Consider the following 18144-nt stretch of genomic DNA (forward strand, 5'->3'; position numbering starts at 1 on the left):
GGGGTGACCTGTGGGGTGACCCTGAGGCCCCACACACAACTTTTCATAACATAATGCTCCTAAAGCCAAGCTCAGGGGATGTCAGGGCCCTGGCAGAGCCCACACTCATGAAGTTCATGTCCTTCTATTTATACTAACTCACAGCGTAACCTTGTGGTAAAACAACCCACCCCAGGGACTCACTGCTCCAAGGTTTGAGAGAGAGGAAAGATTCATCAGCTCAAACGGTGCCAAACAACCCTCCAAAGCTGCAAGTACTGAGACTTCTCTAGTAACTTCAGCACAAATTCGTTACTTCTAGCACCACACAAGCAGCCATTTTCCCTTTTGTTCAGTACCCAAGCACCAACAGGCACTGCCTCACAACCACCCCTTCTCCTTACACTTCAGCCCACAGGGAGGTGTAGCTCATGGCCTGGAGGCCGCCCAGCCTCAGTGACAGCATTCAGCTCTGAAGCACCACACACCTTCCTAGGAACTCATCGAGCCATCCTGCACGTTTAACACACACTGGTGCAAGTGAGACTTCAGGTATCAAGTTGTGTATTTGATACTTGAAGACTCCCAACAGTGAAGGCACCCACAAGCTGTGCTGCTCGGCATTTCACTTGTGACTTCCCAACTAACACATGCCCTGAAGCACCAGATCCTAATTACCAGTGAAACAGACAACCTGCTAATATTCCACTAAAAGTATGCTTTTACAGGATTGCTAGATTATTTCAAGTCCTGGTAGATCACAGCCATGAGTTCCAGCCAAGCAAAGAATGACCAACACCTTTCCATACCTGCAACTTTAATGGTTGGGGCAGTTCCAGAGGCATCTCTTCAGAGTGCAAGTCTTAAACAGCTTAAACCAGCAATAAAAAGTAAAATATAAATTTTTATTTAGAATTAAAGCAAATACTTCAGTATCACAAACACAATATTAAACTTCAAGAAATATACTGCTAATTTGGAGGGAGCATTTATTTGCACAACCACAACATGCGCACAAATCCAGAAAAAGATGTGGAGTCTGAAATTTTCAACATCTCACCACCAGAGCAGTTGGTCACAATGTTTCATACAGAGTTATATATACTGTAATAGATGTTGACAAAATTTCTACAGAATCATCTTTATAGACAACAAGAAAGCTCTAAGAGGCAAACATTGCAATCTATTCTTCTTCTGATGAGTCTCTCTCAAACGTGTAGGCCATGAAGCAAGCATCTGGTCTCTTGGGGACAAGGGGATGCCCTGGTCTCACAATCTCAAAGCCCAAAAAGCTGAAAGTACGGAGCAATGCAGCTAGAAAGAAAAAAAGCAGAAAATAAGTTTCATCCATTTGATACCGTACAATTAAAGCATCCACATCTCTAGAAACAGTGCTATGAGGTAACACCTACCTCTATCATCTCTGTTCTTGTGGAAACAAATGAACACATGATCAACTCGAAGCTGTTCTTCAGCAAACTCTAGAAGAACCGCAAAACTGCAAGGCAAATACAAGGTGTTCAATGCACACGAGCAAGCATTTCCTTCAGAGATAGTCAGCAAGGCCCTGCGAGCCAAGCTCACAGGCGCAAAGGTGGGAGAGGAAAGCCCTGAGCCCTAGGTTTAGCTTGAAGCAGAAATCTAAGTCTTCAGGAACACAGAAAACATGCTTTTGTGTTACGGCAGAAGAATTGCGGTGACAGAACCCGGCTGGGGTTTTCAGTGGATAAAAGCAGCCACCCAGTACCTGGGAGCACAGCTCAAGATCACAGAGCTGGGTGTTCTGCCTGACAACACAGGTAGAAGCAGCCCTCAGACCAGGATCACTTAGTTGCAGCCTCTTACAAGACAGCATCAAGCACCACAATTAGACTTCAACTTCCGGAAAAACAGAAGTGAACATCAATAACAGCAAAGTGTTATTCCACCCTACTGATAGGCCTTCAAGCCAGAGGCAAGTTAAACTGCAGTCAGATTTTATTCTACCCACCTGTCTTTGCTCCCTTCAGGCAGAGCACCACTGGGAATTTCTATATAGAGGTTGTTGTTGTTCAGCACTGCTCTCCAACTAATGTGTTTGGCATCTGTAAGCCTTGACTGGACATTCAGAATTCTTGTCCTGTTATTAGATGTTAGTTCTTCTGTTACATTCAGCCGATTATCCTGTAGCAATAATATATGCAAAGTTATTTTCATTTTAGAGAAGGGATAACTCCCACTAATAGGCCTGAGGCAAGAAATGCCTTCAAGCTTCCCATAGCAAGCCGCTTAGTACTATTCATACTCACCGAATAAAATAAATTAGCTGAAAGATTGTGATCCCTCTGACTATTCCCTCGCCCACCTGGGATCTTCAGGGGTGGGTGAGGGACATCAGGAGCACCACCGAGGCCCCGGACCCAGGTTACTACAGCAATTGAAGGGAACCCTGGAACTAGAAAGGGATCACAGTTAGAGAGACAGGCAGTGCAAGACAAAGGCCGGTGAATTCTAGGTTTTAAATAGTGATCAGATGGCAAGATTTTAAAAAAAAAAACCCCAAACCTAGGCAAAGGGAACTCCTCTCACTGCAACCCAAGGATGCGGGAAGACAAAGGAACCTCCAGACCAGGGACAGGAACACTGCCTCGCACACAGACCCACAAGGGTCAGAAAGCTACTACTGCAGTGTTTTGAGGGGAAGACTAAGTGGGAGATGAAAATACTCCTAGCGTGAAGTGAGCAAGGTATGTTTCTATACCAAGGCAGCAGCGTGCTTGACCTGATCTCAAGAGAAGAATCATTCTGCTATCACATATGCAAGATCCCATTTTCTCCCCCAGCTTGTTCTCCTAAGTTATCAAGACTCTACTGGCCCAGCGAGCTAGGGATATTTTTCCCTCTGATATACGACCCTAATTACTGCAGGCCTTTGCATCAGCACTCTTGGCTTGAGGTCAGAAAATTACATTAAGTCTCACAGATGTCACAACCTCAAATGCTTTCACCACACTCAGACACAAAGCTCACCAGTTTTAACTTCGAGACCACACCTGAATATCTGAAAACCTTTCTCCTGAATTCTTCAGAACAATTTTACACTGCTCTGCTAAGTTCAGTTCTTAACGTTAAGAATTTTATCCTCAAGATACAAAACGTATTTCTTGTTTGAACATAAGTTTTACCCCATCCATACAAGCCTTCTTAAGCGAATAAGCCTTCTAGTGTAGGAAGAGCAAAGGCTGTGCTGAGTGGCCCCTCCCTCTGCACCATCCTTCACCCTGCAGGCTCACTCTTGAGTTGCGTCATCTCAGCAGATGCAGCAATCAAGGCCCTTAGGGAAATTTTCACAATCGTCCTGTCTGTGAGTGCCAGCAGCCATTTGCAAATCAGAATAAACATGTACAAAATAATCCACCATTTTGCACAGTTTGTACGAGTTTGATTCTTTTTTTTTCCTAATGAACTTGAAACTTGTGATGAATAATCCATATTAGAAAGGCACTGAATGGCCAGATAGGTCAAATATTATATGCTGGAAGTCATTAGTAAGCACAGCAACTGCAAAGTTTTATTAAAGAAATAAAATTTATCCTCTCAATTAAATGAGTATCAATCCATTATTTTAGGCTCTTTGAAAGAGAGGCACTTTTCTTTAGTATTAGCACTACTTATTTTATCTCAGAATGATCGTAAAGCTACACATTCCTAATGATGCTTGCAAATAAGCCTTTACGCCCTCCCCCCCCTTCAGAGGTGTGCAGTGGCAATCCTTTACACAATTTCACCTCTTGACCAGTGAAATGCTGTGCATAATTGCCTACACTTTGCAATCAAGTCTATATTTTAGAGTGATGTTTGTGTGCACTTACTCCTCTGGAAAAAAAATAATCTTTAAACAGCAGTCAAGTATAAAAATGGCTTCCTTAAAAAACCCCTGAAACTCCTCTCATGGTCCGCATATGGTTTCCTCGACACAAGGCAGACTGATGTCCTAAGCCTGCCTCACTCTACACCAGTCACCTTGACTCAGGTATTTTCTTCCCAGCATCTGTCGGGATCGTTTAACCTTTTGGTTGAGTTTTAAACAGCTCTCCTAACACGCTCAGCACCCTCGTATCTACGATTGCATAAGGGGATAACAGTTTTCAATCCTTTGAGATCTTTGCCTAATTGGTGGCATTTTCTCCCCCGGTAGGAAGAAGGCACCCACAGGCCCTGCCTCCAGCCCGGCTTTTGTCTCCAGGCACCTTTCAGCCCCGTTAACTTGCTCGGGAGCAGCTTACGGACCAGCCGCCCCCCATCAGGGCCCGGTGTACGTTGTTCAAGGCTTCCTCCCACGGTTATGACAAGTCCGGAGATGCGATGGGAGCTCTCCCCGCAGGCGGACGGCAGCTAACGTGGCACATGGCGGGAGGCAGCCGGGTGTGTGTGAGGCGACTCAGGGGGGTGGCGGCCGCGGGCAGCTCCCCCCGCCCCGGGGGAGGGGGGGACGTGTCGCCCGGCACGGCGGCCAGTCACACCGGGCCGAGGAGTGGGTGCAACCGGCGCCGCCTTGGGCGTTCAAAAAAAAAAACCAAACCAAACCCTTTTTTTTTTTTTCCTCATGTTTTTCCCTTCCCTCCCCCCCTTTTTCTGCCGGGGAGGAGGCCAGGCCGCAGTGCCCAGCGCTGAGGCGGCGGCGCGGGCCGCCCCTCCCCCACCCGCCACGGAGCACCCCTCCCCCCGGTCACGGGGGAGGCGACAGGCGCTTGAGGGACGAGGAGGAGGAGGAGGATCAGGACGGGCCCTGAGGGGAAGGGAGGAGGCGGCGAGCGCCCAGCGGTGCGAAGGCTGAGGGAGGCCCCGGCCCCTCACCTGCTCTGTCCGGTACTGAGGCTCAGCACAGCGGGCATGATGGTGCTTTTATTCCCCTCTTTCTCTCTAGCGAAGCAGTGACTGTTGAGTATCCGCTGCAGGGAGGATTTCACCATCCGGCCGCTCTGGTCCGAACCCCGAAACCCTCCGCCGCCTCCCGCCGGCCGCTCTCCAGGCGCTGCTACACAAAATGGCAGCGGGGCTGCAGTAGGTCCTTATATACCCTCCCCGGGCCACGCCTCCCGCCACGGCAACGCCCCGCGAGGCGGGACACGCCCCCCGACCGGGAAAGGGCTCCCGTCCGGTGAACGGCCCGATTGTCCCTTAGAAAATCTCCCTTCCCATTGGCTGAAGGGAGCGCGGGGGGCGGAACAGAGAGCTCTTGGCTGGCTGCTATTGGCTGGCAGCCTGAGAGGGTTCAGCATTGGTTAGAAGAGCGTCAGGACGGAGAAAGAGAGGGAATAGAGGTCTCTGATTGGCTACGTCCGCTGTGGGTGGGCGGGGTCTGGCGGGGTTCGGCCGGGAGGCTCCGCCGCGGCTCCGCAGCCCTCACTCCCCGTAGAGCCGCCGGTTCGAGTCCCGCGTCCGCGCCCCCGCCTGGCTGAGGTAAACTGCGGAGGAGGGGAGGGGCCAGCCCTGGCCTGGCGCATGCGCCGGTGAGGGGAAGAGCGGGGCGGTGGCGGTGGCCGTGGCCGGGGGGGGTGGCTGCGGCTGGGCACGGAGAATCGGGTCACCGTCCGGCCTCGGCACGGTCCGGCTTTACAGTCCCCGGGGCTGCCTCCCGGCAGCGGGACATCCTGTGGGGAACAGCCGGCCCCGGGCCGGGGGGGCATCGCCACCCTCCGATCTGTCACGCGAAGCGTTTTTCGACTCAATGCTGAGAGAAACTTTAATTAAAAAAATGATTTAAAACTCCCCCAAGTACTGGAGGGGGTCCCTGAAAGGACGGGCTGAAGTTGTGACACGGTTTTGGGGTCCCGGTTCCCCTCGGCCTGTGCCTTGTGCTGGCCAGCGGCAGTAATTTATAGCTCGGGTTGTCTGGGGGATGGTTGGTGGTAATCTTTTTAAATGGAAAAAAGGCTTCGTGCTGCGCCTTCGTGAGGAAGTGAATAAATCCTGGTTATTTACAGAGCAGAAGTTGGGCTGCGTCCCCACCCCCATAACAAACAGCCCGTAACGCTCCCCTGACTTTTCGTCTGCTCTGCTTTTCATCTCCTCTCCAAGGATTTTGGAAATCCGAGGCTTGGGAACACGGTTGGGTCTTTCTGCGGCCCCGTGGGAAGAACAAGGTCTGGAGGGAAGGATGTGCATTTGAAAATCAGACACCCCTCTTCTCTTTTGGACAATATTGATGAAAACACAGATTCATCCCTTGGGGGTGGGGGGTCAATCTTCAAAATTCATCTTAAAAGCAGCAAACGCATACAAAAGGTAAATAGGTTATGATTTCCATGACAGGAGATCTTTGACTTGGCCGTTTCTGACCATTTCAGCCTGAAAACCGAGTCAGAAGCACATCACAGAAGTCAGGGCATGTCTTAAGCAGTGGATCTTATCCTGTATGGAAAGAAAGCTCAAAACAATGGTTTAAATGATGCTGAATTGAGTTTCCATTCAGGTATGCCTCGTAAATTAAGTGGAAAAGGTCTTTATAGAGTCAAAGAAAACTACTAAAAATATGTGATAATGATTTTCAAAATCATGGTTTTCTAAAAAAAAAAAAAAAAAGAAAAAATTGTAGATGGCTGTATTTCTTTTTTGTTCATTCAGGTACCATAGCTGCATTTGGGCTGCCTTTTTTTTTTTTTTTTTTACTATATTGCTTATTTTTATTTGCTTTAAAATATTCCCATCCAGGAGCTCTGGGCGCATGGATAGTCCATTGAGTGGTTCCACTTTGCACAAGGATAAGTGTTTAAATCCCCACCCACCTTCTGTGTCCTGAAACTTCTCTGATTGACTATGATGGAACAAAGCGTATTTGCCAAAAGAAAACGCTGTCTGTTCTCCTGCAGCTTAGATGAGAAGCCTAGCCTGGTCAGCAGCCAGTGACTAGTCTGGGAATCATGGTAAGTAAGAGGTACAAGAGAAAAAAACCTTTTCCTGCTGCAGGTATCTGCGCTTAACTTGCAGAACACAACATAGCTGAGACATTAGTGCTTGCTTTCACCTCGCTCTCTAGATTTGCTGTTGATTTATGGAGGGGAAGCTGACTGCCACTTAATGCATTACCCAGAGACTAACTTGAAACAATAGGATAGCTGCAATTCAGGAACATCCGGACCAAATGAAGCACAATGGAGAAGATTTAGCAATTCATGCTTTGTGTGTTGGATTAGAAAGGTTTTCCTGATGTGGGGATGGATCTGCCTTAGCATTTTGTGATAGGTTTCATTATTTTGAACAATGGCATTTATTATTTATGCAGTAATCTGACTGTAATTCCTTATAATGGTGCTGTGTCAGAAGACATCATCTTTGCAGCTGCTTTCCTCTTCACTGTGGCACTGGAAACAGCTTTGCCCTTTGGATACCTGTCATCTCAATGGGCCATCATTCTGTTTTACAGCCGAGCGACCTGGATAACGCTGCAGCTCTGTAGTCTGCACAAAGCCCAATCAACCTGGTCTGGGTTTGTGCATTAAATATCATGAGGGATTAGTTCCAGCTGCAGTTTTGCTGAGATAGCCTGACTTCCAGTTTAGCAGTGACAGCGATTCATAAATCCTCACAGAGAAGCCTCTGACTCACAATTCAGGATTACCAGCTGAAGCAGTTTGAGATGTTGCTGTCTCCAGCTGGTTTTTTACCACTGGTTTGCTGTGATTACCCTGCCCATGGCAGCAGAGGAGGCAGAAGTAACCGTGTGTCGGTGTCTCAGTTACTCCAGCTGCATTTCTGTTTTGGCATCATCATCCAAACCCAATCTCAGTCCCTGCTGTTCTCTAATACGCTGGGCAGTGAAGCCTAACAGCTGATGTGCGGGCATCCTTTCCTGCTTGCCCGCGTCTGCTGTGGCACAGCAGCTTTCAACACAGAGACAAGATGGACAAGTGCAAATAGAGAATTTCATCCATCGAAGTCCTGAGGCTCTAGTTCATCCCAAGTCCTATGCTGGTGTCCACAAATACCCTATCAAAGGCCCCCTCATTCTGCTGACTCCCAACTACCATCTCCAAAAAATACGTGTTTCAAAGGACTGGCATAGTCCCCAGAGCAGGAGATGCAGCGGGAGCTTACATCAATTCTCTCCTGAACTGCTCACTGCACTCCTCTGAGGAGAGAGCATGCAACGAGTCCCAGTTGTTCTGTGTTCTTACAGAAGCAGGTCGTAGCAATTAGACTGTGTGAAACGACCTGGGAAAATATCTTGTACAGTCTGAGTTACTCAGTAACTAGACCTGTTAACAGAGAAAGTACAAAAGAAGCACTAACTAACTCCACGTTAGGAATCTAAGTTGAAATTGTTTCAGTTGAGGAAACCCAAGGAGTTTCATTTTCTAGACCTTCATTTTCCTTTTTTTAGCTTGTTTCAGCATGCTTTTCAGCCTCTTCTAACAAAAGAGGTCTCAAACATTAGTGAAAATTGCCAGTTAATGATTCTTTGTCAAGCTTTTATAGACATGAAACTAGTGCTCGGAAAGATGCACAGGACCTGAAACACTTATAAGACTTGCCAGTTCTGAAATCCTGCTCTTGATACTGTAGTTGTATTGCATCTTGTATTTAGAGAAGGAAAGAGAAACTTCTGTTGTTTGTGATTAAAACATAACTGAATAACACGGCTGCCAACATTAGTGCTTTTGTGTGGTTTTCTGCCGCTGAGGAGGCTATCAGAGGGTGGGCTGCTGCAGCCTTCGTTGAAGCATCCATGTTCTAGAGTAGTAACAAAGCTCCAGTGAAGGTGAATGGAAAAAACCTGATATTTGACATGTAGCAGAAACCCCCATATATTTTCTGCTTAGCTTCATCAAGCCGGCGTAGCTCTTCTTGAATGTGGGAATAGATGTTTATGACATTTAGCAGTATCATGGGAATTAATCTAACTCTGATTTGCTGACTAGGGAAGTACAACAGAAAAAAACCCACAAGCTCTCTTTTAAAGCATGTGCAGTCCTTACATAGCATTACACACTTAGTAACTCCCCAGAAATGGTTTAAAACAAACAAACAAAAAAAAAATTAATTGAGCCAGACTATAAAATCAAGTTGTTCTGATTGCCTTTTCTCTCTATTTCCACTCCAGGAAGACTCTACTTGTTCTCACAGTTTTAAGAGTTATCTAGAGATGTAGCCAAGCACCAGAACAGGACAGAGTCTGAGGCAGTGATGTCCATCGTGGTGTGTTTTCACAGAAATCATTGCGTGTGATGACTTCTCCACCCTGTAATTTAGCTGGTTTTAGACCCAGAATAATTTAAATATCCATCTTGGTCAGCTCTGTCTGGAGACAAAGCGCAGCACAAGCTTGTGAGGTCTTTCTCAAAACACTGGGCAGTGTTATTTCTAACCTTTATAAGACCTGTAGTTCATAAATACTATAAAGCAAGGCTCTTAAATCTACCTGTCTCCTTCCTTAGGACTTCTGGTTTGTTTCCTTACAGGTAACAGTTAACTACCAGTTAGCTAATTTTAAATACCCCCACACTAAAAAAACACTGTTTGGTGTGTTAGAATCTATTCTGATCTTTGTGGGACATGTAATTAGAACACTTTTTCTAGCTGGAAAACTCTCCTCATTTTCATTGTCATCCGTGCGAGAATGATTTGATTTGAAGGTCAGGTTTTCTGCAGACCCACTTGTGCTGGAAGGAGATTCTGCATGCCACTGCGAAGTTAAGCCGGAATTCTTAGATGTTTACCAGCACAGGGAAGAATTTATTTTCCAAGATCTTTGTGAGATATTGAACAAGAAGAAAGCAGTCACTAGTTCGTCGGGCCAACAAATGTCTGTACTTCTTACCAAAGAAACTTTGGATCTCTGCTTTCTCACTTAAAAACAGCTGGTATGAAGAGGACTATATATTGAATGCAGATGAGGTAACAGATGCTTAAAAATGCTTTAGTCTCGTTATCTGATTTAGGGGAGTAATCTGACATAGTGCCAGTCACCTGATAAGTGCTGAGTTGTTTTCTTTAAGTTTGCAGGATCAAATTTACCAGGCATTGCAGTTCAGTTTCCATGTAAAAATAATGTGGGGGTGAGGGGAAAAGTTTGAAGGAGAAGAGGAAATACAGGCAGCTAGAGAGCAGGTTAGCCACAGGACGAGACACAAGATGGGGTCAGAGGATGGCACCTTGACATTTCTGGGGAAAGAAGTGTGCTTGAGCAATTTGTCGTTATGGTTCTGTAATTTAAGAATAATGTTCCACAAGCTTGATTTTTTGTATTGATTTTTCTCTGGGTGTTGCTGCCAGTTATGAACAAATGGTCATGAGGAATTCGGAGGTAGTTACAAAAGAATAAAGTGGAAGACATTGCAACATCCTCCCTTCCACAATCCATTTTCTGTTTCATTTACGTTGGGCCAGATGCAGCTCACATCTCCATCCCCTCCTCTCCCTCTGCTCCCCCTCCCCAAGTTAATGAGAGGTGATTAAGGTCCGGTTCTGGCAAAGGGTGCAATGGCACAGCGGGGAGTTCAGCTCCAAGAGGAGATGGTGTGCTTTCCTTCCCGTTGGCATGGGACAGAGCGGTGGGGTGTACAGCACCTCGCAGAGCTGGGTCCTGAGAAAACGAGCCCCTCTGTGATCACATGTAATCAGCATTTTGGTGCGCAGCGGCTTTCTGGAATTCTTCTGTGAACATTTTCTTTCTCTGCCTGACTCCTCTCCCTCACTTGCTTACAGGAGCCTTTGTGTGGTGGATGTATTCATTTGTTTTTTGCTTGGCTTCCCTTTTCTCTTACAGAAGAGTTCAGCACCATCTGATGTTTCTTTACAGGATGGGCCACTTCCACAGCCTCTGTGTCGGGAAGGCGAGCTGGACGGCGTGGCTTATTTTCCTTCATATTGTGCTTGGATCAGTCACCCTTAGGGACGAGGAAGTACACAGTACAGCTCAGCTTTTGTAACTCGTAATTTCATTTGGAAATGTTATCAAAACAAACAGATGCCAGCAGGATGAGCGTTAAGACCTGTGCAGAATCTGCTCTGTCAGAAACGAGTTCAGAGTCAGTTTTGCCTGCCTAAACATTTTGCCCAACAGCTCATTAAAGTGGATATATTCAAAGGCGACTTCCCCCCCACCCCCGATTAGATCATTCCTGTGATAAGAGCATTAACGAGCATATTTTCCCATAAATAAAATGAACGAGCCTCGAGGGCAGGGAAGGTTATTTAGCCTGCAATATGTTATATCCCACACTCGTCTTTCAGAGAATTGCAAGTAAGGGAACCAGCTTGTCCCTTTACTGCAGCTGAGAGCAAGCGCGAGAACAGCTTCTGGCCAGCAGGATTGGCAAAGTGGGATTTCTTCTAGCTGTACGTTTGTGCTGCGCGCTGCTTTATTTCAGGTATAATCCCTGTGGATTCAGGGATTCGCAAAGTCACTGGCCGGAGCTCACCCGGAGCTGCGCTAACAGCCAGGGCAGCTCTTGGCGTGCTGCCGGAGGCACAGGGGATTTCCGGCCCCGGTAGCAGTCACTTTTGCCAGCCTGTTTATTTGAGGTGCGTGCAGCCTTGTGCTTTTGCCCATGAGCTATCTGTGTTTGAACCAATATTTACTCACGGTTCTGTATACCAAGATAGTCAGCGATCCCTCTGAGTGAGAGTGAGGCTGGAACCAGCCATCAGGCCAGCTTAGCAGCTTGGGTTGTTTGCTTTTTTTAAAAAAAATACTCTTGAATTTCAGGCTGGTGAAAGGTGGCAGCATGACAGCTCTGGTGAGCCTTTACCCACACAGCAGGTAGAGCGATGGTGGTGCAAGCTTCCCCTGCAGCACACCCCCTCTGTCCTGCCCACCCACTGCACCTCTTCAGCCAGAAAAACCCCTCTGAGCAGCAGGTAGGGAGCAGACCCCCGACCCGTACAGGCCTTGGCGTCTCCCCACTGCTTGCTCTGTTGGCGCCAGACCGAAATCGAAAGACAACTGGTGCTATTGTGATGTCTATAAAGGACTGACAGCAAACTGCTATCAAATAAACTGCCAGGTTGTCAACAGGCTTGGGAGTGGAGGCTGTAAAATGAAGGCAGCTCTATTTCGTTGCTAGAATTTTCCAGTTTTCCTAAAGGATTCTATTTATGAAGCTGTTCTAGGTACAAATTAACTTACCCTGTCTCCTGTTTGTTATTAACTCTAGAAGAAGCTGAGATTTGAAGGGTTCATTGCTTACCCTGCTGGAAAGGCGTGAGCCACTGCGAAGCACTGCAATGTTTTACAGCCGTGCTCTTGAGAGCATCGCGATGCCTTTTCCTATGTTTCCGAAGTAACCAGGCTTTAGGAGAGCTGTTATCCCGCATGTCCTGCCGTGTGTAAGCCCAGCGTACCCTAACTTGACCCATGGGGCTTCCCGCTGCAGAGGCGGGGTAGCCTAATCTTTGGGGAGTGCAAAAGCACACTTCCACGCAGAGCTGAACATGTCCTCGCAACTCTTAATAAGAGCAACAGATTTCCTAAGGTGCTAGAAGATAAAGAGCTGGCATAAGGAAGGCAAGAAACCCTGATATTACTGTTTGGGATTGGATCGATCACCTAGTTTGATTTTCTGCTTACAGTGACTTTTACCAAGTACTTCATATGATGATCTGAAAACCTCCTGCTTCAGAGGTGTATGCAAAGGAAGGGAGCAGTTGCAATTACAGAAAATAAACTGTCTGGATAGGAGTTAAGAGTTAGCACTGAAATTTTGTGTTTTGGGTATTTTAGCTACCGCAGCTATTATTTCTGTTCCTCTGGACAGCTGATCCCCATATAAATGTTTGTCCTTTCTTGGGTTAGAGAGTTTCCGTTTTGGATTGTCTAGTGGGTACGTCCTTCCAAATCGCAGTGCAGATCGAAATGGTGTTCTGCCTTCCTGGTGCTTCCCCTGACTTTTGTCCTACAGCATATTAATTTCCAAGCTCGCAGTTCCTTATTCCCCATGACATTTCCATGTTTGTTTGGCTTCACACCCAGACGTATCCTCGATCTCTGACTGCCAGCCATCAGGCAGCAGTGGAAGCCAAAGATCATGTACTATCCAATTGGGCAGTCTCAGCCCATCTTCAGACTCATTGAGCTCATTAGGGAGGCAAATGTAATCAGCTATCCTTCAAGGAACAGGATGTGACAGGAAGCAATGAGAGTCAGCAGGTCAGTCCTTAGCAGCTGTCAGAACAATGTGCACAGTACGGCAGCTCTGTAGTTCTGCTAAATCAAGTCACGGGCTTAATGGGCTGGAGTATGCACATTAAAACCGATCCCTGCAGAGATCAGAGTGTCGCGGCAGCGGCGGCAGATCCTACGCCATCCCTGTGACGGCTTGTATTGATCAGACAGTGAAAACAGGACCTATGGTTTACATGTTTAAGCTTCCAATGCTACCTCTCAGTCCTTGCAGCCCTCGTGCTCCCTTTGGAGGCTGTAACTTACTTTGCTTCTGTCACTGTGGATTGGGAAACTGAGGCAGGAAGAAAGGACCAGCCTCAGGCTGTACAGAAGCAGAGCTGAGACGGGAGCTGAAGAGGTCTCGCGGCCTCTGCTCCCTTCAGGCTCCCTCCTCTGACCTCGAATCCTACAAGACTAGGGGGTTTAGGTTGCTTTTAAAAGTCTAGTTACCTCAAAGAACCTTTGAAATAAGCAAAATGTTCCCTTGAACCTAAATTGTCTGTCCTTATCCCGTCTCAACTGTCTTTGATAATCCTCTTTGTTCCTTTTAAAAATATTTATGGGAGATTATTCTTTGGCAGTGATAGACATGTTTAATTCTCTTTTCTATTATACTGGGCTTTTCTTTGAATGGTTTCCTGATGTCTTGCCGTTTGGTATTGTTAGGTTTATGTATTGCGGTTTTAAGATTTTAAATGGGTTCAGAAATCCGCTTGCTTGTGGTAACTGGATACTTTTCCCCATGAACTGTTATGGAGGTGGCCGCAAGATATCAATTTATACAAAACTATTTTTATTTTTTTTTTATTTTAGCATTTTGATGGTACTGTCAATTGACATGGCCACCTCCCTGGGCCTCTGCATGGCTCTGACCAGCATCGTCGCAGCTTGTGTCTGTCAACAACTCCAATGCGATGGTACTGAAACTCTGGTTATTTGCATCACTACTTTTGCATCACTACTCTCAGTATCCCTGGGACTTTTAAAACTCTTTGAATTTTAACAACAAGCCTTTCCTGAGCCTCACAAAATGATGCAAATAAAGTTTAATAAATGTATAATATATATATTTAATAATATATAAGGCTTGATTAAGCCTTTATCATTCCAGTTCAGACTGTGATGCAGCTAGCAGCAAATCTGCATCCAGCCTTGAACGTAAGCAATCAGAGAGGACCGTGCCGTCTTCATCTTGGTGCCGAGCTTTCTATCACAGAGGATATTGGTTGCCATTGCAGAAACCCCTGTAAGCCATGCTCCTGCCCCAAAAACGAATCAGCTTTTCAGGAATCATTCCTGACAGATGTGTCTAACCTGTTCATAAAACCCTTCAGTGATAGCGAGGCCAACAGTTCCCTAGACAATCTCTTCCAGTACTTTTCACTCTTTACTGCTACAAAGTATTTGGGGTTTTCCCCCTTAAATTCATGACTGCTATTCATCTTGCTGTTACCATGGGCAGGACGACAGTTTCTCTCCAGTCTCTCCCTGCTGTATTCATACAGGACACATTCAAACTCTTTATCTTCAGCCAAAATACATCTTGCAGCAGTTCCAATGAGACTTTTTTTCCATGACCTCCAGGTATAAAGCTGTGACACATTTGGAGGCAACTGTAAGATTAGGAAAAACAAGCTGTTCCTAATTTTCCTTGAAAATATGCTATTGTTGTAGCTCTCCAAGATCCATGCTCATTATAGTACTTTGAAAAGTTACCAATCTCAAGGCACACACAATCCAAGGGAAGTCAGCTTGTGTATCTTCTTAGATTGACTTTTCATCTGGGAAGATTTCAAGAGCTCTTGACACAGCGGTACAGGGACATTGAGCACTGGGACTTCCCAGTTTCAGAGACCTACGTGTGGGATGTCTTTACTGATGGAGGCATAGGGCTGGGAGAGACCTTGTGAGTCAAACACAGACCAGGTGTCCATGTGTGGTCCTAGGATCCCATCCATAAAAGTACAGTGCTCCACCCTCACAGCCTCCAGTGTGTCCCCTGCAAGGCCATTCCACACACTGAGTGCTCTAAGAGTTATGAAGCTCCTTCTTAATCCTGGTTTTATTTCTTTGTAGCCAATTTTTTTCTCAGTTGGTTTCATGCCAACATTGTCCTTATGTTTAAATAGATGTCTCAGCTCTCTCTTGGGTGCTTTTATGTGTAGCAATCCTACCCCTTCTGGCTTTTGTTTTGGTAGGCTAAGCAAACTGAGATCGTCTTCTGTAAAAGCTTCCTTTCTCCTTGTTATGCTTCTTGTCAAGGAAGTATATCTCAGCCATCCGAAATCTTTCCCACACAAGCTGTCTATCTCTCCGTGACCATGTAAGTGCCACCACCTCTTAGGTAGAACCCAACTATTTGTAAATGCATTTGCTGGATGTTGGAAAAGGAGCTGAGAAAACACACACAACCAAGGAGAACAAGGAGCAAAAAGCTTGACGTATCTACCTGGGGGGTTATAATTCAACAAGGATGCTGGGGCTTATGCTGTTGTGCTTCATGAAAGGGCTGTTGGAGCCTCAGCTCTGGATCCTGTGACTCATTTGGGTCTCTGCTTTGATGTTTTGTTGAAAGCCGCCTTCAGTGGTCTGGCAAAGGGATACAAACCGGCATTGGTCTGAACCACTGGCTCGGTAGTATCTAGGTGGAAGGAGTTTGGCAAAACCTTACTCTGCACCACAAAAATGTTGCTTAGAGATCTCCCACCAGTCTAGGCCTGAGTCTGTTTAGCTTCTAAGTGCTGATCTTTGATAAGGAACAAAGAATTTGGTTTTTTGTGAAAGCTTGTCGCTTTTCATCTTTCTTCACGCTCAGAGCTAGAGGTCCTCTTGACACGGTTCCCACATGACTGGTGGTATGGCCCCTTCAGCCCTGCACGCTCCCAGCAAGCAGCAAGTTTCTGAGGATGGTGCGTTTAGTCGGCACCACTCGGGGAAGAGGTGCCAAAAGGGGCTCAGAAATGATGCTGTGACTGATGTGCAAGAGCAGCGAAGCTGCCAGCCACAAACTTGCACCCTGCTGTCCTGCAGGTCCCGGAGATGGACATTTAAAAGCTCTTTTAGTTGCAAAAGCCTGGAGCTCTTATTTTGGGCAGATCTGTGCTATAAAAAACAGTTGTACTTTTCCCAGCCGTGCGCCCAGCTGCAGCAGCGTTCAGCCCCTGAACTGTGCTGTTGGGGAGATGGTGCTGAGCATGCCCACGTCCCCCAGCTCCCCTCTAAAGCCTCTCAGCACAAACGTGGTACCAGCGTCCGTCCTTAGCACAAGGAAGGGAGCTGGGAGCAATCCTGCTGCCTGCTGGTGTTCAGCACAGAGGATGAGGAAGGGTCTGCTGTGTCTGTAGGGTGGTTGGAGAACCCTGTGTGAGTAGAGGGGCTGGATCCCAGGAGAAGCCGGGCTGGCAGCACGAGGCTGAAGCAAGCACTGAAGCGAGGTGACCTCCTTCCTCCCCCAGCCTCCTTCTGCATGCAGAAATGATGGTGCCACACCAGCAGCATTAAGCAATGCTTCCCCCTAAACCCACACACTCGTTTTCTCTGTGCCAAAGCTGCCCCGTCCCCTCTCCCCTCCCCAAAACCAGCCCACGTACCTGGGCATGGTCGAGGCTGTGCCGGGGCTGAGTAAGGGTGACTCAGAGCTGGGTTCAGCCATCCCCTGCCCGCGCAGGGAGAGGAGCTGGAGCGGGTCCCACCTCGTGGCGTTAGCATCTCTCCCCCACTCCTCCTCCCCGTCACCCCGCACCTCGACTCCTCACCACCGGCGGGTGGAGCAAGACTAAACTGGTCTCTGCATGCATATCGCCTTTGTCTGGTGTGGATGAACATAAACTGCTGGAGGGAAGCATTTTAACGATGAAAACCATGCGGGGCTCAATTGTTCCCTGCATCCATGGAAAATTACTCCTGCTCACTCTCCCCTTTGCTTGAGCAGCTCCAAAACATGCTTGTAGGGGAGGGCGAGGAGAAGGGAGGTGTATGTGCCTGTGGGGTCTGAGCAGCTGCTTTTTTTTTTTTCCCTGCCTCTAAATGATTTATTCTGAAAGACCCTCGCCTTTGTGTCATTGGAAAAAACACACAGCAATCAGAAAGTGTTTTGGGGCCAGCCATTTAAATGTCACAGGGAAAAGAATAGAAAGAAATGAATCCCCGACATCCCAGCGATGTGGCCCCATCCCCCATCCCTCCCTCCCCTTCCCATCTGGCACAAGCAAAACCAGATGGGAGAGGTGGCTGTGGCGGGGCCGCAGCGGAGGGTGCTGGTCCCACTGCCCACGTGGGCTATGGTACACCGCTGCTGGTCCTGAGCACCCATCACGTGCAAGCTCCCCTGCGGTGGGGGACACTTCCATGGGCAGAGCAGCAGGCAGGGAATGGGCAGGGCAGGATCACGAGGGCACAACTCGGGCACGGGGTGACACGGTGGCCGTGGGCACCACTCTGGTGCTCGGGCTGCCAGTTGCCGTCCCACGAACCCGCCCCAAGAGCCCTGTGGGTCCGTCTGTCCATCTGCCGTCCTTCAGGGCTGACCAGGCGCTCTCCTCCTGCCTCTTCCCCACAGATTTGCTTTGCTGTGGTGCTCCATTTTCTTTTTTTCACCTTTTTCAGACCCTACCTTTTTTACCCGAATTTCTGGCTCGTTTGCTCACCCACGTCCTTGATTCTTTTCCTTCTCCCTTTTATATTCCCCCCTCCTTCCACTACCAGCTCTGCCCAGCTTTCCTCTTTATCTCCTGCTCTAGCTCCCATTGTGCTTTCTTTGTCATCCTGATGACAACGTTCTTAGGTATAAGAAAAAGAAAATCCCAGCGATATGCAGCTGCGAGGCTTTCATTAGTGATCGGGGCTTCCGGGCTGACTTTTTTAATTCCCTGTGCAAACCATGCCTTCCCTCGCCGCTCTGCAGTACCCTGCACTCTCCCTGGGGCTGAGACCCGCGCCGTCCCTACCAGCTGCTCTGTGAGGATGGAGGTGGGAAGGCTCAGGGGTCTGGCTCTCTGCTGGGCCTGGATTTCTCCCCAAAA

The 18144-nt window shown here is 47.6% G+C and overlaps 1 protein-coding gene and 1 long non-coding RNA gene across 2 annotated transcripts; one reads left to right on the forward strand and one right to left on the reverse strand.

Moving 5' to 3' along the window:
- Nucleotides 1-863: 863 nt before the first annotated feature.
- Nucleotides 864-5020, reverse strand: OAZ1 (ornithine decarboxylase antizyme 1). The gene is given in 6 exon segments (XM_075776406.1): nucleotides 864-1293; nucleotides 1392-1477; nucleotides 1970-2142; nucleotides 2268-2354; nucleotides 2356-2413; nucleotides 4816-5020. Coding segments are annotated over 6 exon segments (651 nt in total). The 5' UTR covers nucleotides 4932-5020; the 3' UTR covers nucleotides 864-1162.
- Nucleotides 5021-5328: 308 nt separating this feature from the next.
- Nucleotides 5329-8607, forward strand: LOC142605279 (uncharacterized). Its single transcript, XR_012838988.1, has 4 exons — nucleotides 5329-5421; nucleotides 6040-6246; nucleotides 6673-6884; nucleotides 6998-8607. It is a non-coding gene; the product is annotated as an uncharacterized LOC142605279 (long non-coding RNA).
- Nucleotides 8608-18144: the final 9537 nt, after the last annotated feature.

The sequence above is a fragment of the Balearica regulorum genome, chromosome 26, assembly GCF_011004875.1.
Source record: "Balearica regulorum gibbericeps isolate bBalReg1 chromosome 26, bBalReg1.pri, whole genome shotgun sequence".
Lineage (NCBI taxonomy): Eukaryota > Metazoa > Chordata > Aves > Gruiformes > Gruidae > Balearica > Balearica regulorum.